Source organism: Eutrigla gurnardus, assembly GCF_963514095.1.
Source record: "Eutrigla gurnardus genome assembly, chromosome: 13".
NCBI classification, from domain to species: Eukaryota; Metazoa; Chordata; class Actinopteri; order Perciformes; family Triglidae; genus Eutrigla; species Eutrigla gurnardus.
Window position 1 is genome coordinate 10,807,672 of NC_139936.1, and position 24,979 is coordinate 10,832,650.

Here is a 24,979-nt window from a genome sequence, read left to right on the forward strand (position 1 = left end):
ATAAAATCACGTCCGGGCGGTAATTGGAAGATGTAATCACTTGTAAAGATGCAGTTTGCAGACGCGTGCCGGCTTGATTGTGCATGTCAGGCGAGCAGAGATGTTCAGTTTTATTCAGTTTGGGGATTTTTCCGGTGCATTAGGTACGTGAGCAGGTGACTAAAAAGTACAACATCTGTGTCGTGCAGTGATGATGTGGCATGTTGGCCCAGCGTAGAACTAGATCAAACACACACACACACACACACACACATATCTGCATGCAGGCCTCATTTAATCCATTTAGATGATCTCTGGTTAGGTCTTCTGTTTCTCTCTGACCCTCTTCCTCCTCCACCCTCAAATTTACTCTCTTTTCTCTTTGATCTCCTGTTTTTCACTTGCAAAGAGAATCTATATGCAGATAAATTGATAACAAAACAAACCAACATTTGTTTGGTTTTATGCCATTAATATGTTCCTGCATTCATGTGTGTCTGTGTGTGTGTCGTTGCACACATGTATCCTATTGTTCCTGTGCCTGTATGAGTGTCTATGTGTAGATTGTCATTACCAGCAGACTCCCGGGCAATTTGTCAACATCAGAGGTGAATCATTGCCAATATGAAATATTAATATGTAATTCATGAATATTAATGACTTTATTGAAGCAATTACCATAACACCAAACACTCCTCCACTGTACGTTATAGTTAGTGCTAAAGGAAATACATTACACACAAAATAATATGGATTTATTCTCTTTATGTGAGCTTTATGTTCACATGCTGAGATATTAAACCGCTCGCCTCTGAGTGGTGAGTCAAGCTCCACGCCGCTTTGGGAGCACGCGTGAGAATGTATCTGCTGCAATATACTGTATATATTGCGCATTGTCCCTGTCTGAGAGGGGAATGAAATAAATATGTAGATGATGTTGATTTATTGTATTTATATGAGCCTTTTGTGCACACACACGCACAAGAAATGTTCTGCAGTGTGACAGCTGAAATATCGATACAAAAAGTTGAAAAAGAAGTTGATTGCTAAATTTGGTTGCCAAGTCGCTGATTGCAATTTGTATTTGTTATGCTGAGTGTAATCAAGAGCTCTCCTGTCACAATCAACATTTTGGATGACAGTCGTATAACAATCAGTTTAAATCTCATTTTATTAAAAAGTCCTCTTGACGTCGGAGAGAGAAATACAATTAGCCAGAAGTTACATGAGCTGCAGACTAACTTTTCCATCAACATAATCACCCTCATCAACCGTCTAATACAGTCAAATATATCATGAATTGTCTGTTGAAGTTAAAATGTGGAGAAATGTTAGCAAACGAAAAAGAATTGGGTAATGGTTAATTAATTATTACCCGTTTGCCTTCATCTTAATCCCATCAATCTTTTAAAAACAAACAATCCAGAAACGTGTATATATTACGTAACGTTATGAATTGATCATTCTACTGTTTGTTGTATGCTTATATTCCATCATGTTTAATGATGGTCTAACATTCTTGGAGGAAATCAGAGAGCATTCTGGGAAAGGACCTACCATTAAGCACATCTTGGAACCGTGAAAACCTCATCTTAGCTCAAACCTGCAAACTGCTGGATCCTTATAATGGTGGCACTTGATGGCTTGAGAAAAATTGCTAACCACATGGAAAATCCCTCTTGCTTTGGTTGATGGCCAGGAGTATTAGAGGCAGCACATGTACAAGGGAGAGATTGGAAAGCAGGAGATGTGCTGGAGGAGGGAATCCTCCCTCTTTCTCACACTTTTTCCTCGTAACCCTGGACCCCAAAATCGCAATATGTCTTTCCCAAGTTGTTTATAATCACTGGGCCACTGTCAGTCCAGAGCGATTGACGTGCTAAGGAGAGATAGATGTTTTAAAAAAAAAAAAACAATTCTGCAAGTCATCAGACAGCAGAGGGGTATAATCTGAGGCACTGGAGGTGCTGGCTCAGTGGTGAGATTCGAAGCTTTACAAGAAAACCACGTACTTATAAAACCTCCTCCTGGATGTGCCCACCGCTCGGCTGGTTTCAAAGCTGCACTCGTCTGGAGTTACCTCTAACTGCAGTGTGTCAACAGAGAGGAGCGGAGGAGGGGAGGTGAGAGGGAGGCTGAAAGGCGGGCGGGAGAAACACAGTGTGTTTGATGCAGATGAGTCGACTCACAGGATCATTTTTTTGCTCCGAACCAAAGAGCAGCTCCCGTATCTGACTCATTTTTCATTCCTGTTTTCGGCTGTCCCTGTTTTTATCATGAAAAAAAAAGAAAAAAAAATGTGCGTAGACATGATTACATGTGTGTGTGTGTTGACTCAAACAAAATGAAACTGCAACAAATTGTTTCCCTCACAATCAATTAATTGAGATTCTGTGGCATCCTGTCCCACAGTTCAACATCATTGGTATTCATGTGGTAACACTGTAATCATATGGATTTTCTATTTCCAGTTATCTTTGCTGGAAGCTGGGCTTCCGAAAACTGATTATCGCCAACAGTGTGACATAACCAATGCCACGCATGCACACTTTACGCATGATCACGCATGTTGTGTTGCCTGGAGGGAGTTTTAATTACATTACTGATAATTGCAGATATTGGAGCTGAAATGGTATTTTCTAAAGATATAGATAATATGCTGTGTTTTGATTAAAACAGGGTTATATCTTAAAATGGGATCCTCGTGTGAAAACCTTTCACTTCTTCTATGTTCTTTCACTGAAAGCAGACAAAGTGATACAACATGCGATCAAACAGTATGAGTGTGTTTAACTTTTCACTTTTGATGTAGTATTTTGAGTCTTCTGTAATGAAGACGTTGTTTCTTTAAAGAGACGCTGTCGCTTTGAACGGCCTTCTGTCTTTGTGGAGTTTGAAAGACTGCAGACATCATTATTTAGTTTTAAGACTAAAGGCTTTGAGAAAGCATCTTCACAGCATTCTGTGCGAAAAGCTGTCTCGAAATGTTTTAGGGGAAATACGAAGACCTGCTGTTTGTGTAAACTGCGTTATTGTCAAAGTACATTGTGTGAGATTATTTAGACAGCAGAAGAAAGTTTGAAACATGTCATAACGGTTTATAAAAGGGGTTTTGTTTTCTGTTTTATAATTATCTGAGATTCAAAGAGCTACCATCGCGGAGGAATCTACTCTCTGACAGCACACAGACGAGTGAGAGCAGTGTGTGTTGGTATTTGCCTTACAATGAAACGCTGCTTGCCTGGCGTGCATGTGCATAGCACGAAGTGTGGCAGAATCCTGAATACATATTCTTTCATATAATTATTTAAATTGGCATTAACGCATGTAAAATGGTAGTTAAATGTGACAGTGGCAAAAATGCAAATAAAGCAGTCTGTATTCAGCCGACTGTTTCTTATATCCGTCATCCACCGCTGCCAGCATGTGTGAAATCCCTTCCCAGGCTTTTTTTTTGTGTTTCTTATATAGTTTTAATTTCATTGCACCATACATAGTCAGTAGCTGTAACAGCTTCTGTGTGGATCACTGAGTTACAAAATGGAAATGCGCAATATTATGCATGAAAAACAACGTAACATGACCAGGAATTCAATATCTGCAGAATTGCAAATATAGCATTAAAAGTCATCTGCCTTTGGCAGCACATTTATTGATGCTGTATGATGGTTCTCTTTGCTTGGAGACGCCGGAGTGGTCGGCCATCACTGTGACTGTCACAGCTGTTCAAACATATAAGATGACTGAAGTCGCTGACTGAGAGGCCCGTCACCTGCCGTTTCTAATGTCTACATCTGATATTACACCAACGCCGTCTTGCCTGATGTTCACAGAGACCAACCTGCAAGTGAATCTTCGCCAATCACTGTGGGGTACAATTAGAATACAACCAAAGAGTAGGCAAAATAAAGTTGCGTCATTTTGTGGCAAGATTTCAGTTGATCCAGCTGGGAGCTGACATCAGCTGAGCGTATTCCCACTCCCCTTACCTCATTTAAAAAACCTCTAATGAACCGCTCTAGTCTTCTTTCATCCAAGAACAACTGGTGTGTGATGCTGTAACTTTGAAGAAAAGCCTCGGAACAGTTGGCAGCGGGAATGTAGATTTTAAAAAAATGATGGTGCGTTCGCTAGAAGTCGATTTCTAGAGCCGTGGACAGTGAACCCTCAGAGAGAGAGAGAGACGCATTGTTCCTGCTGATGCACTTGCAAGATGAGATTACAGAGCCACAAGTCTGCACAAGAGGACCCTTCAAGCACCTCTCACCATGCTTTCAGCACAACGGACTAGTGGCTGAAGGGGCTTGATTGACATCGACAGCTTGCGGTGCAGAGTGTAATGGCCATTGTCCAACGGCCTTGTGGGATAAAAGAGCTCGTCCTAATGACCAATTTGTCCAGCCACGTCTTGGGGCGGTGGACCCCCTTTGTCTCATTTACACTAACATGCGGATGTTTTCCTGAAGAAGAAGATGAATGTCTCCATTAGGCTGCTGTAGTACCCTCAGCCACCACTGCAGCGCTGTCGTCATGTTGTCGTCATGCAGGTTTGCTTTAAAACACCTGTTCATAGAACGATTCCAGGGTTATTTATTGTCACGATGCTACACAGCATAATGAAATGCACTTTTAGCCCATTTGCTGTAAACATGGCATCAAAAAACATTAGCATTCCTGGAGTGTATTCTTTTTTTAAATTTACATCAGGAGGAATGTAAACAGCAGCGACAAAAACAATCCTCTGGGCAGATAATGGCCGACAACATTCACAATTTGAGATCAGGGAAACATTATCCATCAACTCTATGTTTGAGCACCAAGCATAATCCATGTAAACACAGCGTCCACTTCCCCTCATCCCTCGGAGTCCTGCACTCCGTCCTGGAGTCGGAGTGGAGTGGAGCCGGGTCCCTGTAAAGATGAAGGCAGGAGCAGGCTGGGTAATGGAGTAGTCACAGGTATTAGCTCGGTTCGGCTAGTATCTTCAGTGGACTCCGCTTTCAGTGTTCTTTGTAGGTCTAGTTGGGCTTAAATCATGGCAGCTACCGGCCGCAGCATATACATGTGCCACCAAGGCAAAAGAAAAAAAAGTGAACAAATTGTCTTTAAGGATGTGAACATAAATTGTGCTTCCAGCCACACTAAAACTTTCTGGACTCATTTTAACATCACATTTTCATATAATGTAGTAAAGGCAAGCTGTAGCTGGTGATCCATTTCTCAAAACAACATGTAATTCATTCTAATGGCATTATCTCTATATGATATACAGTATTCAGGCATTTGTGTGAAATGAGAAACACATCATGATAGTTTGTTGCCAACACTGCCACACACTGATCAGATAAAACAAGTAGAAGATGCAGGAATATCCTCCCTATATTAAGAGGCCAAGTTAACAAATGGCTTACGAGTACCAGTGAAAAGGCTCCGTGTTGCACTATGAACCAGACTCTACACGAAATGTTTTGGCCTCTCAGTGACCCCATCAGATCTGCTGCACGCATACACGCAGGATCAAGGGCGCGTTGGCCCAATCATGTTTCTCTCTGATTAGACTGTCCCAAGACTGAGGTATGAGGGTCGTGTCCGGTGCTCTCATAACTGAGGACTTGATGTTCTTGCCAGATATTTGGATGGCTTTCTAAATGAGCAGGTGTGTGCACGTGTGTGTGTGCACGTGTGTGTGTGCATGTGTATGTCATTTTTTCCAGACTATTAATCATCTGTTCAAAGTATTCAAGATTATCTTTCTCACAACTTTTATTCTCCCTCTTGTACCCCTTTTCCTTGCGACTCGGTGACACCATCTGTGTTTGGAAGATAGTACAAGAGAGTTAAAACAGAGATAGAGGGAATGTCTTTGGAGAATATTTTCATAAAGACCAAGAAGATTACAAAGATGTGGAAGGACTAATTACTAGACCAATTGCTTAGCGGCCAAGTGTGGGACTCCACAGCATTATGAAGAAAACTTGTGAAAATACAAAAAAAAAAGAGAGAGATTCTAATGAATATTGTTCAAAGAAAAAAGCTGCTTAAAATCCTAATAAATAACCGGATTAAAAGACAGCAGGTATGTCACGTATTTCAGAGGCCAATAAGTCAATTAGTTACACAACCAAGGGACCAGGCAGCCAGCAAGATATAACTTAAAAAACAATCTGATATGCAGACATCCAGACTGTGGGTGTTTCTCAGTGTCAAGGAAGGATCCTTCAACCGCTGAATATCAAAGGTGTTACGTCATCGAACCCCCCCGAAGAACTGTTCTTAAGTCGACACTCCTTCGAGTACTGAGTCCTTCATTCAGAGGACTTTGAAGGATGATACAATCATCCTTTGCGCTATGATACATTTTCCTGGCCTGGATTTCATATCGGGAACTATGCTAGTAAACAGAGTGGTTTGGGATCAAATTTGAGATGACAAATTGCCATTCCAGTTGCTGAATGTGGCCTTACGTAAAGGATCGTTATGACTCAATAGGTTTTGATTGGTTTCCATTTGATTTCTGTCATGTTTGTTGAAGTTGCAATTAGCGAGATGAAGATACTTTTCAATGGAGTCAGGTAACAGCTGTTTGTTCTCACATCCCACTCAGCGAATTAAGGCTTTATTTGAACCAAACCACAGTCTGTGATTATTGGATTAATGAGGACAGTTTGATTGACGGTTTTTTTGTTTGTTTGTTTTGGGGTTCTGTCGTTTTTTTGAATAAAGTGTGTTTTCAACGAGATCTAAAATTGCTGCCTTTGAAGCAGGCATCCACAGACGCTGCTTCATGCTGGAAAAGCCTCACACACGACACACACACACACACACACACACACACACACACACTGCAGACAGAGACACGTCCACCTTCTCACCTTCAGACAGGAGCGTTTCAGGGATGCAGTCATAGGAACACTTGTTGACAGCTTGAGGAGAAGCTCCTTTATTCTAAGACTTTGACGCTCTTTTAGAGGTCCCCGCTCCACAACAGCCAATCAGAATTGTGAAAGCATGTTCTTTAAAGGAACCAAACTCACTTTGATAGCTAACGGTAGGATCAAGGTTTGTTCCCTCAAATCCATTATTGTCAAGGTAGACATGCAGTTGCCGTTGCGGTGTTTTTGGAAGGCTGCTTCGTCATATCTTTTTTTTTCTTCCATAAATATCCGTCTACGGTAAATATATGGACCCAGAGTTTTATGTCCTGCGTCTGTTCCACAGAATATTTTACCTGCTTCACCCTTTCCGTCCAAGGACGTCGCCACATCCGGTTGATAGATCGGACAAACTGACACGGACAAATGGAGCGGTAAAGTTCCTGTCAGGGATTTATGTCGCCGGAAATCCATTCATCTTTGTTTTAACTTTGTTTAGTTTAGTCGGTGAGGCTTGCTGCTAAAATACCACAACTTCATCATCATCATCATTGACGTACCCAGGGTTTGGTTGCTCCAAAAAGCACCTTGGATAAAAAAGGATGAAAGCGGGTCGACTCGCGTTTTCCAGGCATTTTTAGACCCAACATGTGAGTGGCCTCCCGCAGACACGGACCAACATGCAATGGGATTCTTTGAACTGAATACAGTAGTCCACATTACTCTGCCTTCAGGGCTCGTGGTCAAAACCTAATCTCAACAAGAAAGATACAGTAAACCCACAGAGAGACTAGGAGCAAGATAGCTCATTTAAATGAACTCAATGCTATAAGCATTGTAAAGAAGGCCTGAAAAGGAAGATGGGGGGGTGGGCAGGAAATACAATGGAGAAAAGGGCGCAGGATAAAGGGAACATGGGATTAGGTGGGTATCACGTATATGATTGAGTCTGGACTAGAGAGGGAGAGAGGAGAGCGAGAGGCCATGTGAACAGTGAACTCCTGCTACAAGGATGAATGAGGCTAATTTCTAACAGACTTCAATAAAGAAGAGAGGAAGAGCTGCAGATCAATCATTACTCTGTGTGTTTGTGTGTATAGGTGTGCGTTAACATAAACATTTCTGTGTATGAATAGAAAGGTCCATAATCTATCTGAGGACAATAGAAAAAGCCAAAGATATGGTACAATTTTCTCTCCTGGTTCATGCACAAATAAAGAGATGATTTCTTCACTAGGGCCACGATTAGAGCGATAGCTCAAAACGCCACAAAAGATGTTTATAACACATGTATTAAGAGGTTTCACATGCAAGACGGACAAGCCTCTTTTTATTGTTCTGTGCTCCAGGCCACATTAAATCCTAACGGGACGGCCTGACAAGCATTTACACATTCTCTCCAGATTGATCAAGACCTTTTTCAAGATGATGTATCTCAGTTACAGGTTAAATTTTGTTTAACTTCTTGTTGTGTCTGCTGGCTTTTTTGAGTGTGATTGTATTATAACACATGTGCAGAAAGGTAAATAAAGTCTGCACAGGCCACCTTTACCCCAATATATAAATTTGATCAGTGCCTGCTACTTCATGCCACTGCAAGAAGAACAGTACACTTTGCTGGTTTAACTCTTTCTTTCTTATTCTCTTTGCCTCTTCCTCTGTAGGTGGAGAGGTTCCCTACACCACTCTGGCTACGAGGATGATGATGGGCGTCTGGTGGATGTTTGCTCTTATCGTCATCTCCTCGTATACCGCTAACCTAGCAGCCTTCCTCACCATCTCCCGCATAGAGAACTCCATACAGTAAGTGTCCAACAGTCTGCTCAGCGGTGTCAAATATTTGGTCTTCAAGATTATGTTTTGTGGCTTAAAAAAAAAGAATCAGAACCCTCCTATTATGTTTCACCAATATTTAGTTAGAGGCTACTATAAATGTATGCAGCTATGCACACACACATACACACCTACACACACTTGTGTAAATCACACCTATGCTCTGTAGTGTTTGTGTGTAGCTGTGTGTGCATGACTAATTGTTTCTAACACACAGAGACACACTGCAGTCTTCCCCAGTGTGCTTGATTGTTGCTCAGTGTGCAAATCCATTCTACCAGGCAGGTGTAATGCACGAGAGGCAACATTATTGGATTAATGAGGACAGTTTGATTGAGGGTTTTTTTGTTTGTTTGTTTTGGGGTTCTGTCGTTTTTTTGAATAAAGTGTGTTTTCAACGAGATCTAAAATTGCTGCCTTTGAAGCAGGCATCCACAGACGCTGCTTCATGCTGGAAAAGCCTCACACACACACACACACACACACACACACACACACACACACACACACACACACAATTACAATCACCCTATCCTTTACACCCTTCGTCCCCTCCTCCTTCACGCCATCGCGGGATAGTAATTTCCTGTCTGCCTCGAGTTTGGATCTATCATTGTGTGCGTGTGTGTGTGTGTGTGTGTGTGTGTGTGTGTGTGTGTCTCCAGCAATGAAAGTAGGGAGAAGCACACACACACAGCGAGTGAGGGAGAGAGAGTGAGTGAGTGAGTCCAAGTGTGGAAGAAAGTGAGAAGAGTGTTTTTTGCATGCTCCTCACATTATTGCCCTCTGTTTATCTATCCTTGTGATAATATGTTTGCCTGCCTCTCTCCTGGTGGCACAAGGAAACGCTCATCTCTCATTGGACTAATCAGCATGCCAAAGCATCCGCTATGCCCGGCAGTGCCACACTTAATTGTGCTTGGCTTTGGAATAAACAACATTTATTTCTCTAAATCTCATCACTATGTGTCTCTTCATTTGTTTCTGTCAGCTTGGCTCTACGTCATTCTCCTTTTCCCCTCTCTTCTCCGTCTTTGGCAGTTCATTTAAACTTTTGTCCCTTTAATTCCAATTCTAGTGTAGCCCTTTGGAAAGTGTATAGAAAGAGTCACTTTTGTCATTTTCTTTTGTGTATCTTTTATTGTTTTTTCCCCCCCCACTTTCATTTGCTGTCATTAATGACTGCCTTTCACTTTACCACCCCATTCAGTAACCATTGAGCTAATTAAGGATTTCCATAAATTTTAATGCATTATCTTAAATGTGTTGACTCTTCTGGGATCATTAGTGGCATAATTACCACCTAAACAGCAGCAGCCACTTGGCCTCGGGTCTCCAAAGATGGGCGGGTGTGGTGAGAGGGAGCCAACCCAAAACAAGCAGAGCAGTCTCAAAGCATGACGAAAAGCCTCGACGGAGAGATGAAGAGGGCAACCGAGCGAGTAAAAGCAAAGAAGAGGACTGTGATTAGCTTGCGCTTTTATCTGATAAATACATGAATAACATTACATAGATAAAATGAGAGCAAATGGTTTTTTGCGACTGAGTTATTGAGAGAATGAATTTGTTAAGTTTAGAAAGGAATAAGCAAGCAAATGCACGGAGAGGAAAGGATGGAGGCATCGCTCGTCTTAGTGTCTCAATGAGCCCCCAGGACGGACGTGGTTTTTAAGTATTAATGCCCTTGTTTCAACCTGGAAATGAAATAACAAGTGAGCATTCAGAACCCTCCCTGGACTATTTCACGCTTGGATGTTTTCCCTCAATTTCAGTGTGAATCCTTTCGGAAACACAGTGAAGAATGGCAGAGGCAAACGGAGGGAGCCAGGGAGAAACGAGAGAGAGAGAGAGGAAAAGTTATAAAGTGGAAGTAAGTGGAAGAAGAGATGAGTCAGATTAAGACGAACAAGGGGAGGAGAGAGAGGCAGAGGTTAGGAGGGAACAAAGAGATGGATAGAAAAAGAGAGAGGGGGGAAGGTTTTGGGCCGCGGTGGTGAGTTAAGATGAGAAATGGATTTTGAGGGGTAAAAATGTAAGAAAAGAGGGGGCACCTGTTGAGAGAGGAAGGAGATGGAGTGGAAGAATTGGTCAGGAAGGGTGAAATTGAAAGATGGATGGACTGTTTGAGGATGTTTGTGGCTCCATCACACTCAGCAGCTGTCTTGTGTTTTGGTTGCTAATGGTGCCAATCAAATCAATGAGCTGTAATGTGTGCTTGGTGTGCGGCTGCTGAGTGTTCTGTATGCATGTATGTTGGTTACATCCAGACGGTCACATGAGAAAGCAGAGGACTCCTGTTGGTCAGCAGCTCATTTGTTTTTTTAAAGTCCTTGGTCTCGTCTAAAGGGCCAATAAGTCCAGATTTAGTGTCACTGTCACTTTATTGCCCTCTTTTGGTGACAAAGGGATTGTAACGGCCCTGTAATGAAATAATTACATTTACACTGTAACAGCATAAGCTGCTCTAAGAACACAGAATAAAGATGAATATCTACGAGCAACACATAATAACCAACAATATAATAAAATCAACCTCTTAATACTTATATTTTATGATAAGCAAACTAACACAGATGGATTGGCTAGGTCCAGGAAAACACCAATGTTAGCTGTTGCAATTGTGTGAGGAAAACAAAAACTCTTGGGCTTTTGGCTTCAGTCCGTAGAGATTGCTTGTTGTTCAAGGTTGTGCAGATGTCTGCAGTGCGTCAACAGTCGTTTGTTAAAAAGTTAATGAAGTGATCAAAGCTCTACTGCCTTTACCCAAAGTAATTTCCCTCCAGAATAACAGAGCCAAGATACTCTTTGTCTTTTGGTTTCGGGAAAAAACAAATGCAGAAGCCCACCCTGTGACGCTCCTCAAAAGCAATGATTTGCCTGGTAGATTATTTCTAACATATGAGGTGGAATAGCAACCCAAGCCTTTCCAGCTAAATAACACCGAAATGAAAAAAACAGCTCAAACACAAACACTTAGTTGTTTGCAATGTTTCCATAAATCGTTTTAACGTTACTTAAAGCATTGTGTTCAGCTAAAACAACCAGATGACCAAATATCACCAATAACACACACACACACACACACACACACACACACACACACACACACACACACACACACACACACCACACACACACATACTTAGTATTTGTCACACAATATATTCAACTGCTGTTCACTCCATTTACTTGCTCATTGGGCTGCTTAGGGGTAATATAATTGGTTGCAAAATGAGCTAGCACACAGGACAAAGAGGCAAATGTGTCCACACACAAACACACACACACACACACACACGCACACACACACACACACACACTCTCTCACACACACACACACACACACACACACACACACACACACACACACACACACACAATTGAGTCACACAAAACATTCCCCAAAAGACAATTTATATTGAAAACACATAATTCACATAGGCATATCGAGACAACACACACAGTAATATATTTGGAGACAACCAATGTCTGTGTTTTGTTTTTAATTAAAATCCAGACATTTAATACTGTCTGATTAAACTAAATTATTGTGAACACCTCTCATGCTGTCTTTGCTTTAGTCCACTCCTGCAAATTTTGTGTCTTTTAATGAGATGAAGTCAAATCAAATCAATTTATTTGTAAAGCACATTTAAAAACAACCAAAGTTGACCAAAGTGCTGTGCAGTTCAGTGAACACAAAATTACAAACAAGGTACAAAATACAGAATAGCATGGCTGGGACAGCCCGAATAAAAAATGACACACACTTGAGACCACACTTGAGACCATCAGGGACATTTAAAGGCCTGGGAAAACAAAAAGGTTTTTAGATTTGCCTTAAAGGCAGCTGCAGAGGAGGAGCACCTAATTGAAGTGGGTATGGCTGTTCCATAGTCCTTCCAGATTTGCTTAGAAACACAGTAAGTCACATGTTGTAAACATCATACTAGTGTATTTTAGCAAGAGGCTGTTCTTGATAACAATATTAATAGGAGGGCACTTGAGAGAGAAAGCTGTGGGTTTCCGTAAAAACTGAATGTGTTATTTCGTATATATGTGTTTGCTTAAAAAGAGCAGGATAATGCCTGAAAAGCTGCTGAACCAAAAGACTGAGGATACGGGCAACAAAATGTGAGGCATCGGCAGGAAGAATGGGAAAAGTGTGGCATCCTAACGCTGCATACCTATGCAGCAAGCATTTGGTCCAAATTACAGTTTTAGGCTAACTAAATGCATTTTCACAGTATGTGTTATAGTTGAATACATCAGAAAGCACTATTTTCTTTGCCTGATGCAATGCAAACACATACTGTGTAATGTTTAGCTAGCTACATTCGTTGTGTTAGCGGTTCAGCCCTTGGTTTCCCCCTCCAGTAGGTGTGGTTTTCACAGTTGGATGTGTTGCCCTTGGCCTCTATACTGGTACATTATAAACTCTCGCTCAACACTGTCAACTGAGTGAGTGCTCCCGACTAACCCGCTCCCCATCCTCATTTTCCTCACATTTGTTGGTCATGGCCAATGTCATTGTGTTCTATTTTTATTCTATGTCAAGTTCATGTCACTGCCAACTCCCACTGTTGTGCTGTGGAGAGTTTATGGGGAAGATATAGTGTGCAGCACTGTGCAGCTGGCCACTTGATGAATGCTCTATGTGTACTGGCCGATGCCCACCTCTCCAGACTTAGCCGCTGGGACTTGATCATTCACCATGCGCCGCATTAGAGTGCCAGAAGCACTACAGTAAGAGATTTAATCCAGGTCATTGACTCTTGCAGCTGTGTGGATTCTTTTCACAGTTTGAAAAGAAAAATGAGGTAACGTGTGAAAATGGACTCGTATTGGTTTCGGTTCATTGACTGGCATTGTACAGAAGGCTCAACTCGTCATTTTTCTGACATTGTTAGCAAACTGCCAGCCACGTTAGAACGTGCAAACTTGTTGCACAGAGAGCATGCTGTTGAAAACAGGGCATCGCCACATCCATCACTACAGTTGTAGCCGCCAAAGAACAGCTAAAAGGTGACTGCAGTATCACCACGACAGTGACACCCAGGGGATGAACGGAGCCCCATGTGTGATGAGAGTCGGCATGGCTCTCACAGTGATGACTGGAAACGATCCCAGGATTAACCCTTTTCCACAACTTGTCTCTCTCCAGGTCCCTCCAGGACTTATCCAAGCAGACAGACCTGCCTTACGGTACAGTGTTGGACTCTGCAGTATACGACCAGGTGCGCTCCAAGTCTATGAACCCCTTCGAGAGAGACCCCATGTACTCCCAGATGTGGCGGATGATTAACCGCACCGGAGGAGGGGATAACAACGTTGAGGAGTCAAAAGAAGGCATTCGCAAGGTAGGTCTTTACCTTTTTTTAATTGGTTGTCAGTTCCAAACAAAGGGCCGTTGACGGAGTGTAAAATCACTAAATCACTGCGGTTAGTAAAAACTACCATTGGAGTCGAATGTCTCCTGCAATGTGTTTTGAATATGAGGCACCAGGTGCAGTATGGTGGCGACATCGCAGCAATTATTCATTACACGGGGCAAAGCATTTACATTTTAATCCATCACTTGCCAACATTCGTTTTTTGAGAATCCACTTAATATGGTTGTGTTGTGAAATCCACCTCAAAGGCAAAATGATGCCACACGGATAACTTTTATATTCATCCCGCACAAGTTTTGTGTTCAGCGTTGTATTTCAAGTCAAGGTTAACCAATGTTATCAAGCCTCTTTTCCGCAACGAATACAGCCGGCTTTCTGGGATGAAATTATGAATTCTTGATTATCAATATTCATGTTACCGCATAAGGTGACGGTTCCCCCGGAACCCAGGTGAGTCTCGTTGTTATATCACAATGCAGGAATTGTCATGCATCTCCTGCTCTCCCAGAAAGCAATTTCACTCAAGAGCATTGCATTCATCAAATGAGTCATGTGACAAAGGCACAGCACACAGCGCTCCAGTGCTGTTGTCACGGAATTACATGGGCGGCTGGTAAATAATATCACATTGCTTTGCACATGGGGCTAATCGATGTGATTAATTATACCAGTAAGGACGAGAGACAAACTGTCTCCACCAATAGAAGTCCCAGCACACTTAATTGTTCAGTTTATATCCTTATGTCCTTAAATTCTGTCAAACATTAGGCTTCACCAATGCACTAAAAGTCTTCATGTCCCATTGCCTGCTTGAGTTTCTCCTTTCTTTCATAGTTTTATTTTTGCAAAACTCACACTATATTTATACACTATTGTGATAAAAATGTAAATCCAGGTTTGTATTCTAATACCACCTTCTGTTTACCTTCCACCTAAATTGGATTTTCTGGTATACAGTTTATCCTTATTGTACACAGCTCGGCCCTGTTTTGATATACAGCTCATGCTACAGGGCCGTCTGTCTTGATAGGGGATAAATCTATTTAAACAGTGTTAACGATGCACAGATAACACATACATGGTTAAATACTTAATTCCCCCGGTGATTAGCCAGCATCATAAATATCTGGCTGCTGCATCTCATTTGCAAGCACCTCACTTTCTGTTTGTGTGGCCCTCCTCGCTTTATCCATCCTCCCTCTTGAATAGATTAGACTTGAACCAAAGCCAGCACTGGAAGTGTTGGGACGAGTGATTAAAGTGACGGATAGCATTTTTTAAAACGATGTGATAAATGCACATAATGGCATATAAGCCCACAACTGTTAACACTCATTTACGTACGTCGCTTGTTGGCAGAAGTGTTTACTGAGCACATATGACATATTATTAGTATGTTCAGGATCATGCATGAATATTTATTGCTAACAGAGCTGTCTTTGTTTATGAATTAAAAATACATGTATCCTCATGATTACCTTCTTGACAAAAAATATTGCCACTTTGAGGCATTGGGCCCTAGTTTCGTAGACTAGGCGTAGTCAGCGCGCAGCGCACGTGCGCCACGCCGACAGGGTGTGTCCGCCTGGACTTTGCAAGTTTCGTGCACCGCGCAGGCACGCCTCCCGTCTCACCCACCCGCGCAAGTGGGAAAGAGGGAGGAGAAGAAGGCGTGAGTGGGAGACGAGGAGGAGACGAGGCGTGGACTGGGATTAATACAGCCGATTCAGATCTTCACCAATCAAATGAGCTCCTCTCCTCTCCTTTAATGCGTTAGGGGAGGTTCAGTGCAAGATCCGTCACTTGACAACCCGATGACAGAAGCAGCGCCGCCGCTCCCACCACGCGCATCACGCGCTGTGCGTATCATAATAATAACAATGCCCATATTATAAAAAACTGGAGAGAGAGAGGGAGATGTTTTGGTCCGAGAGGCTGAGTTTCCGTTACGCGTGCCATCCGCCTTTGATCTGACGTCAGATGTGACGGGACAATCTATATAGATATAAATTCACGTGTTGATTAAATTAGTTGCATTAAATAGTGTTTGTTGTTATTATTTATTGCATTTAAATGTGCCTGGAACTGTGGAAACCTGCCTGTGAGGTCTCGGTGACGTGTACGCACTGCGCGCCCTCGAATGAATGGACTTTATTTACGCCTTGCACCGAGAGTAGACCAGGTTGGAGCTGGCGGGCTTTCGGCGAAGGCTTTTTGCCACGAAACTTCCGCTACGCCAAGCTGAATCTGTGACGCCTCCCCCTGCTGCGCCGCCACACCCATCTTGGCGCAGGCGATCCACCAAACTGCCAAACTGACCGTGTGCAAGGCTGCGCGGGTCGAAACTTGCATTACGCCGGCTCCGCCACCCTGCGCCGCGCCACGAAACTAGGGCCCATAAACTGAAAACGTGTCGACATATTGACCCTTTTGCATAATTTATTGTATATATATCAAAGACAAAATTCCCCTTGAATATTCTGAAATAGTTTTAAAATCGTTCTTGATATTCTTCCTGCAAGACTGCTCAGTATTTAGGAATAATAAAGATGCTTTGTGGCACTATCATAGAGCAGCATAGTACAGAAGCATTATGACATCACAAAAACCACATTAGAATTTTTCATCCTTGCATTATACGAGATAAAAAAAATGTGGTTTGGTAAGAGATCTACTACCACTGTTGATACAATAGGGTAGGTCAACATGAAGTCAAACTCAATGTTGTTTTCCACTGATTGGCTCCTGGGAGTGAAGCCAAAAATCAGTTCCACCCAGTGTGTACATCAGTGCCACATCGCAGCTTCCAAAGAGCAGCTAAAAGGTGAATGTAATATCACCACGACAACAGCGGTATCCAGGGGATCAGCTGAACCTCCAGCGTGATGTGGAGCTGCATCCAAAGCCTGTGTGACTCTTACAATAAGTGCATGGGCCAGAGGTACTGACAAACAGCGTGCCAGGGAGTTTAACGCACCGGTCTGCTGTTTGCTAGTTTGCAGCATCGGACCAAATAGCGGATGTTCTGTAGATTGGATTACCGTCATCCGCTGCACAAATAATGTGTAATTCGCTCATTATTATCTGTGTGTCAGCAGAAAGAGTTATGGAAATAGCAAGAGAAACAAAGTAAGACAAAATGAGCCCAATGGCGACATTACATTAATGTGTTTTGGCTTCTACATTCCCAGGAGCCACGCTTGGAGCTACAGTTGGTAAATGCCATGAATATAATGAATTTGTCTGTCATATTTGCTCAAACTGCCACTATATCCTGACAGATAATCTGTGGAAACAACTCCTCCTTATTTTCCTAATGGCATTTGCAAGATTCCACCTTGGCCAAAGGAAAAGAACCAATCAGAGCCGAGGAGTCTATAACGCAGCTATCAATCGCTGTCAAACTTTGGCTAGAAACAGTACATTAATATATGTTTCTGAAAATATTTGAGCTAACCGATGCAATAACAGGATTGTGATTCATATTTGAGTTTGACAGGTTGATAGGAGTTCACGAGCAGGGATTGACGAGCTGCATGAGAGACACCTCGGCTCTGATTGGATGTTTTCTTTCTGGCGTGGCCCAATCTTGCAAATGCCATTAGACGCATTAGGAACCTGTCCAATTTGTGACTGTTTAAGCAAATGTGACCAAAAAAAGTATTTTTATTTTAGTTAGCTTAAACGGTGGATGGTTCTTTAAGGTGCCACTGAGAAGGAATGTCCTGTCATGAAAAAAAAGGTTGCTATTCAATGGAAGCAGAGTGACAGGAGACAGAAGTAGATGAAGGGCTGGTCATAAGCAGGATGGAGAGAGGATCTTCATGGATAAATCCTACATGACAGAGGTGACACCTCCGGAGTTGCGGCAGTGGAGGGAGAACGCAAAGAGGAGGCAGACCTTCCCTTCAGACTGTCTCTCTCTTTTATGTTTTTCTTCCTCCCCTGCATGTCTTCAATGCACCACCGATTATTTGCAAATCTCTGCGTAACTCTCCCTCTGTGCTCCGACACTACTATTTCTTCCCTCCAAACTGTTACCGCCCTATCAATATATATTCTCTTTCCTTCTCCACATTTCTTTATATTTTCCCTCTCCGCACCCCCCCATCTCTCCATCAGTCTCGTCTACACTGTGTTAAAGGCTGCAGGCTGCTCTCTAGTGGTGCACTGACGTCCGTCCCCCTCTCTTTGCTGCATCGACACAAGCCAATGTTCTCTTCCTGCTGCAGTGGCACCATCAGTGACACGGTTGCCATGCTTGACTGTATGTTTAAACCTGTTATTTAATGATTCCTAAATACAGTACTAGAAATGTAAACTTGATTTCAATTTACGTACCAGTTATATCCTCCTCTACGTTAAGCACTTGCCTTAAATAACACTTCCGTTCAGGGACAATTGCTGAGATGGTCAGAGAATAAGAGAAGTGTCAAAGGCTACAATAAATGATTTCTTCTTCTCGGTTTCTTTTCGTAAAGGTCTGTTAAAAGGAGATTCATAAACTAAGCCTGCATTCCCTGTGAAACACTTAACCGATAAGAAACTGTCGCCTAAAAGAAATTCCTTCGTGGAATTTCAACAGGTTCAGATTTCTTTTCAGGCTGAAACATATATTATATATAAGCCAGCGAGCAGAATACCTGGAATAGTATTTTCAAGCTGGAGGCTATTTGGAAGGCCAAGATGTGATTACGGAGCCCATGAGTCAGTCAGACTCGCACATCTTTTGTTTTCCGTCACGTTTCATTTATTTGGGTGTGCTCGTCTTCTTCAATCCAGTCCCTTCGCTATATTTGATCCCAGTGAGGTTGAGAGCTTGATATTTCCCCCTTCGGTGTCAGGCTCTCTCTCTCTCTCTCCTTTTTTCCGATGCTGCTTTCCCTTTACCGCTCCCACTCTTTCTCTCAGGCCTTTTTCTCTTTCAAAATAAACCTCTTACTCCCCTCTGTCATCAGCGTTTCCTGTGCTCTATCAGTTTTCTTCCTTTTTCCTGCAGCAGATTGATATTATATGTCAGAACGGGTCAGTGTCTGAGCCGTCTCCAGTATCACTCACACACCAATATGCAGTTGATACATGAACACACGCCCGATGCAGGCACATGCTGCAGGTTCAGGCTTGTCACGTCAATGATCAAGGTGTTCAATAAACCAAGAGGTGCTGCATCCCAGACTAGATATCTCATTAACCTGATGTCACATGCACACATATATATATATACAGTATATATATAAAAATCAAAGACAAGTGTGCTGTTATTGCTGTGATTTCCTGGATTTATACTTGGTCTCAAGAGGGAGAAAAGCCTTTTTCTCCTCAGTCTTTTGTACGCGTGTGATGTTAGGAAAGACTTTGAGGAGCTCCTGACAGCTCAGCGTTTGACTGTTGTGCTGACTTGTAAAAGTAATCACTACGATTAAGTATCAATTTCTCACCCTCTTTATTACTTTATCTCTGCACCTTCTAGACCGCTACTTGTAAATTACTGACACGGACCGTAATAAGATGTGCTAACACAATTAGGCAGAATATAATCGTCATAAAAAGGGAAAATCATGTCAGTGGAACATGGCGACTCCTTCAACTAAAATATACATTTGAATATAAAATATTAAACAGCCAGTCAGCTCTACAACATCTAGTACTATATCACAGTTTTTTGAGTATATGTTCTGTGGTTTTCTATATAGTTTATGATTTTAAATCAGTGATTGTAGATGTTGTAGTCACAATTGATTTCAGCCAATGTCACGTGTGATATATGGGAAATGGAAATGTGAGTAGCTCTTAGCCCTGACACTGTAACATATGTATGCATATATTAAAGTGTGGCATGCACTCACACACTAAACCACTAAAACCTTCACATTGGCTTATGCACATACATGCAGCATGCGCACACACACACACACACACACACACAAGCACACACACACACCTGACTGTGATGTAAGTGTTCCTGTGTGAATATGACAGCTACTCTCTGTCAGGCCTCAAGAGTCTCTAATGACTGCTGAGTGATTTCAGAGTTGAGTGGATTGCCAATTTGAGTGATTTTCTGTCTGTATGACTTTCTGCTGCACTATGAGAAGGATCCACTTTAGAAAATGTGTCTTTTCTGACATGTCCTTGCACGATATGTTATCATTACGCCCAAGTCTCATATTGATGGCAGCTTTAAAAAAGGAGAAACACTGTCTTGAAACATTGACTGCGAAATCAAGGCCATAAGTAAAGAAAGCATGTTAAAGGATTCCAGGTGTCGTGTTCAGAGCTCCTAACTTAGCCTTTTCTATCAAGCAGTCCAAGATCCAAGTTCAAGGTATATGATTTAAAAAGGTTGATTGGTTTGTCTTTCAACCATCTTCTCCTTAATGAACTCTTAAAAGTCCTCCGCGCAGTGTTTCACCTTCAGAGTTCACTTAGGGGCTAAGATGCTTTGTTAAAAACTTTGATCTTCTCCAGGATCTTGTCTTTACAAAATGTCATCATTCTTAGGCCCCTGTTCCTTAAAAAATACTCAAAATACCGTGACCCAAAAATATGAATATCCTTCCAACCTAGCCCTGAACCAATCAGCTGTTAACTGATATGAATATGGAATATGGTTGATTCTGAATTCAACCTGTGCATATATCAGCCAATCCAGGTTGAGAAACAGGAGGAGAAAGAGAGGGGGGGGGGGGGGGGAGGGGCATGCTGGCATGTTGTTAACAGCGGGTATGAGAAGTTAAATGCCTCATGCATATGTACATATTCAGATTATACTGTATGGAGGACATTCGCCTCAGCCGAAGCATTTACCCATTTCTGCTGTCGGTTATAAAACCCCCCCCCCACCAAAAAAAAAAAACTATTTCTTGGATTTGAATTTCAAATTTGTTTTGGCGTATTACCATGCTGAAACGGATCTGACCCATTCAGCTGATAAGGCCACATCGATCACAACACAAGCACACAGGCTTTACTCGTGTTGGATTAGGTCCTGCCACTTCTGTCAAAAATGGATTTCACTTTTTCTCACCGCTGGAGTTTTACTGACACCTGCTGCTTATGCATACCTGTTATGCATGTTATATATGTTAAATATTATTCACGGTATAAAATGTATTCATTTCTCTCACATAATGCTTCACTGCATTCTGGAACAAGCCAATCACTTAATATCTTCCTATCACCAGCTGCCCATTTAGCATAATGTCTCCAGAAATGATGATGGAATATACCATCATTTATTCACATCTGCTACATATATCTCCATACTGGGAGTTGGGAGCTGTATAATGCCAGACCTGTACGCTTTCACCAATTTACCATAATGACTTCAGTGATGATGATGAAGATTGCGCTGATTTCTCAGATAGAGCTATTTGCCAGACAGGGCTGACGTTAAATCAGCCGAGACTTGTTTGGGTCCTTCAGCCCTGGATGAGACCATCACGGCACTCCAGAGGATGATTGAGACGGAGCAGAGTGAGATGAAGGGAGGAGGGGAAGATGATATGGATGGCGAATGAGTGCTCGGGGAGGGGAAATTGGGAGATTTTGGAAGGTGGAAAGAAAGAGATGAAGGGAGGAGCGAGAGACTAAAAAGGGACTGTAAATAGAGGTGGATGTGTGAGAAAGAAAAAGAAAGGAGCAGGGGATCGAGCTGATACATCAAGGAATCCCAAATAATTTGTGGACGGGAACCGAGATGGAGTCAAAATGCAGGAAAGGAGGACAGAAGAACAAGCATAGACACAGAGGATGTGGGTGGATTTAACACCATATTTTATTAATACATAAATTCTTTATATTCCCATTGCTTTAATGGAGTCTTGGGCGCATTAATCAGTGGTGCTATAAGCCATCAAAAAGAAAAACACCCAATCAAACGCTGGAGAGGGGATTTAGAGAGACAGGGGCAGGATTTGTATGACTACAAATGAGGCCTCTCCTTCAATGACAATGATGCGTTAAGTGGCCCCGGTCATATTTCCCCTCGCAGTAAAACTTAATTACTTGTAACTTATATTATTATTTTGACATAAGAGGTGGGATGAGAGGGAAACATGGAGAGGGAGGAAGAAGAAGAACACCTCACACAGGAAGCACTGAGGGTGATAAAGGGAAGCAGATAGAGGAAAGGAAGAAAGAGTAATAGGAAGGCTGGTGAGGAGGATGAGAGAAGTGCAGGGAGAGAGAGAGAGATGGATGGATGGATGGATGGATGGAGTGTTGGTTAGAAAGCAAACACAACACAGAGAGAGAGAGGGAGTAAGCTTTGGGAAGACTGCCCGGGAGACTGATGGTGAGAGACCACAGGCCCTGTCCTCTTCATCGTCCATCTTCCTCCCCTCTCTGTTTCCTCCTTCGTCTCTCTCTTCTCACCAGGTTTCATCTCGCCACCGTGCCATCGTGTAGATGTACTTTATCAGCCAATGGAACAGTGTGAAGCAAGGTGGATTGTTTGTGTGTGTGTGTGTGTGTGTGTGTGTGTGTGTGTGTGTGTGTGTGTGTGTGTGTGTGTGTGTGTGTGTGTGTGTGTGTGTGTGTGTGTGTGTGTGTGTGTTAGAGGCGCCTCTGCAGCACCTGTTTACCCTCTCAAATAACAGCGAGTGAGAGATCCGTAACGCAGCGGCGCGTGTGTTTGTGTCAATGTCACAGTTCTTTAAGGACCTCCTGCCAACCAGCCATTGGTCAGGGAGTTGCCAAGGTTACTGAGCAGGGTGGCCCAGCTGTGTAAGGGTGACAGATCTCACTGTTTTTTTCCCCCTCCTTCTCCAGCTGAGAGAGCGAGGTTGACTTTTTCACGGGCAAAGCTTTTAGGTCTCAGGGTCGCCAAAAAAACTTCTGCACCTTGTATCTGTTACAGCGAACATGCAGCAACCGTCCAGTGCTTCCTCTTGTCGTCCCTCTAATTCCCTGCCCTCTTCCCTTCCTTCTTCCTGTCGTGTGCCCTCGCTTTGTTCTTTAAAGTCAGGACCGATGCTCGTGGTATTTTGTGTCTGGGCCAGTTACAGAAAAGCTGGGACCTTTAAATAGAAATAAATGAATAATGTCGTATTTATGTGTGTGTCGTGTATTTTATTAGATTTGAACGAGATCTCCGCAGTGACGTAAGCTGCCCTGATACATATCTGTCACTGCGCCTTGGTATGACTGCCGCAATATCCTCTGTAATAACCCAGCCTCTGCTAAGACCAGAAAATGCCTTTTTGGCTGCTGGGTTTCTCTCATTTTCTTTTTTCTAGTCGTGCAAATCACCCTGACAGGGGAAAAAAAGAGAAAGCACTTCTCCTGCGGAGTCTGATAGCTCATTAGGATTCAACACAACAAGTCCAAACAGCAAACATACTTTCCTGCTGTTACAATTCTCTGCCTGTGTGATGACAGTGCTTCTGTGACTCAGACTCAGATGGGGAGCAGATGAAAAGAGGAACACAGAAGAAGGGAATGAGGGGGACTTTACTCTACATATTAAACAAAGGAGACAGTAAGGATTGAAAGAGACATTTGTAATAAGGGGCTGATAGACGCCGGATAAAAAGAATACACATAGACGGAAACCATCCTTGCATGTTAGTGGTGGGTATTGATTAAAACCTGGACTGGTTTTGAGTCAGACTAGAGTCAGGGGACAAGGACGGAAGTGAGAAAAGGAGATAATGAGTATATGTTTTAATAACGACAGAAAGAAATGAATAAGGGAAGAAACAATTCTATGATCTATTTCTCTCAATCGATACTTTCTATCTTCCCATATCTAATAATGAAGCCTAATAGCCTTTTTTTGTATCTGTTTCTCTCCTCAAGGATCCATCCGACACCCACGCAATTGTCCTACTTGGAATTGCTTTGTTTTTCACTCTCTCCTCTCTGCCTTGCAATATCTGTGTTTTTCCTCTCCTTCTTTTGTCCTGCGCCACACCTCCTCGCATCTGTTATAATTACAGCACAACACAAGGAAGTTAATGAAAGTCAGCGGATGAATGCCGCAATTGTGCGCCGCTTTATTTTAGTCTGTGTAGGCATGTGTATGTCAAAGTCAACATCAAATGTATTTATATAGCGCAATATCATACACTGTTGACATTCAATGCTAAAATAAAATGAAATGAAAAATTAAATATATCAAATAAAAAAAAAAAAACAATAATTTGAACATCAATAGTAATAAAACAATAACACAATATAAAATACAAACACAAAAAACATTCATTACACACATTAGTTCACCCAAGATTTTAGTTTCATGTCATCTCGATACTGATCCTCCTCTTTTACTTCATGCTATAGTTATAAGAGTTATCTCCACCAGACACACCAGGAGATTATGAGGTCGTATTTGTGTGTGCTTCTTTTTGTCTGTCCATGGCTAATCTCTCATACTACTGTACCATCAGACGGATATTTTTTAGTGCTGATTTGTCAGCTGGTCCACTTTGTTATAATTGGTCGACCACTTAGTGTGTATATGTGTACTTTAACTCCTCTTCTCATTGACTTTACATGCACAAAAAAACAATTTCACACTGTAAACAAAACAAAAACATAATAGGTCCTTTACAAGAATTTCCCAACCTGTTCCCCATTCATCACTTGATCTAGTACTGAACAAAACAGGACAACAGAAAATGCCTTATTTCAATTTCCACTTGCCCTGCTTGAATTATTATTCATTACTGTGTAACTCAAACACTCTTCAGAAACAGAACTTGTTTTGCCAAACACAAAGGCTTGCTTTTGACTTTGTAGTGTTGTGCTTTTCAATTTCACTCAAGACTTTTTTTTTTAATCTTAAAGGAAAACACCACCGCATTTCCATACTGAACTATGTTCTGCTCTGATGTTAGACGAGGTGATACATACCTCCCTCTCCTCTGTGCGTGCACTCAATGGCTCTTGCGCGCACTC

The 24,979-nt window shown here is 42.2% G+C and overlaps 1 protein-coding gene across 2 annotated transcripts in view; it reads left to right on the plus strand.

The window, feature by feature from the left end:
* The window catches only part of grid2 (glutamate receptor, ionotropic, delta 2), a 396,313-nt gene that overhangs the window by 327,571 nt on the left and 43,763 nt on the right, over nucleotides 1–24,979 (plus strand). For both annotated transcript variants that reach the window (XM_084025430.1, XM_084025431.1), the window contains exons 12-13: nucleotides 8,516–8,654; nucleotides 13,849–14,044. In XM_084025430.1, coding sequence (XP_083881556.1) covers nucleotides 8,516–8,654; nucleotides 13,849–14,044 — 335 coding nt within the window. The remainder of the gene's footprint in view (nucleotides 1–8,515; nucleotides 8,655–13,848; nucleotides 14,045–24,979) is intronic.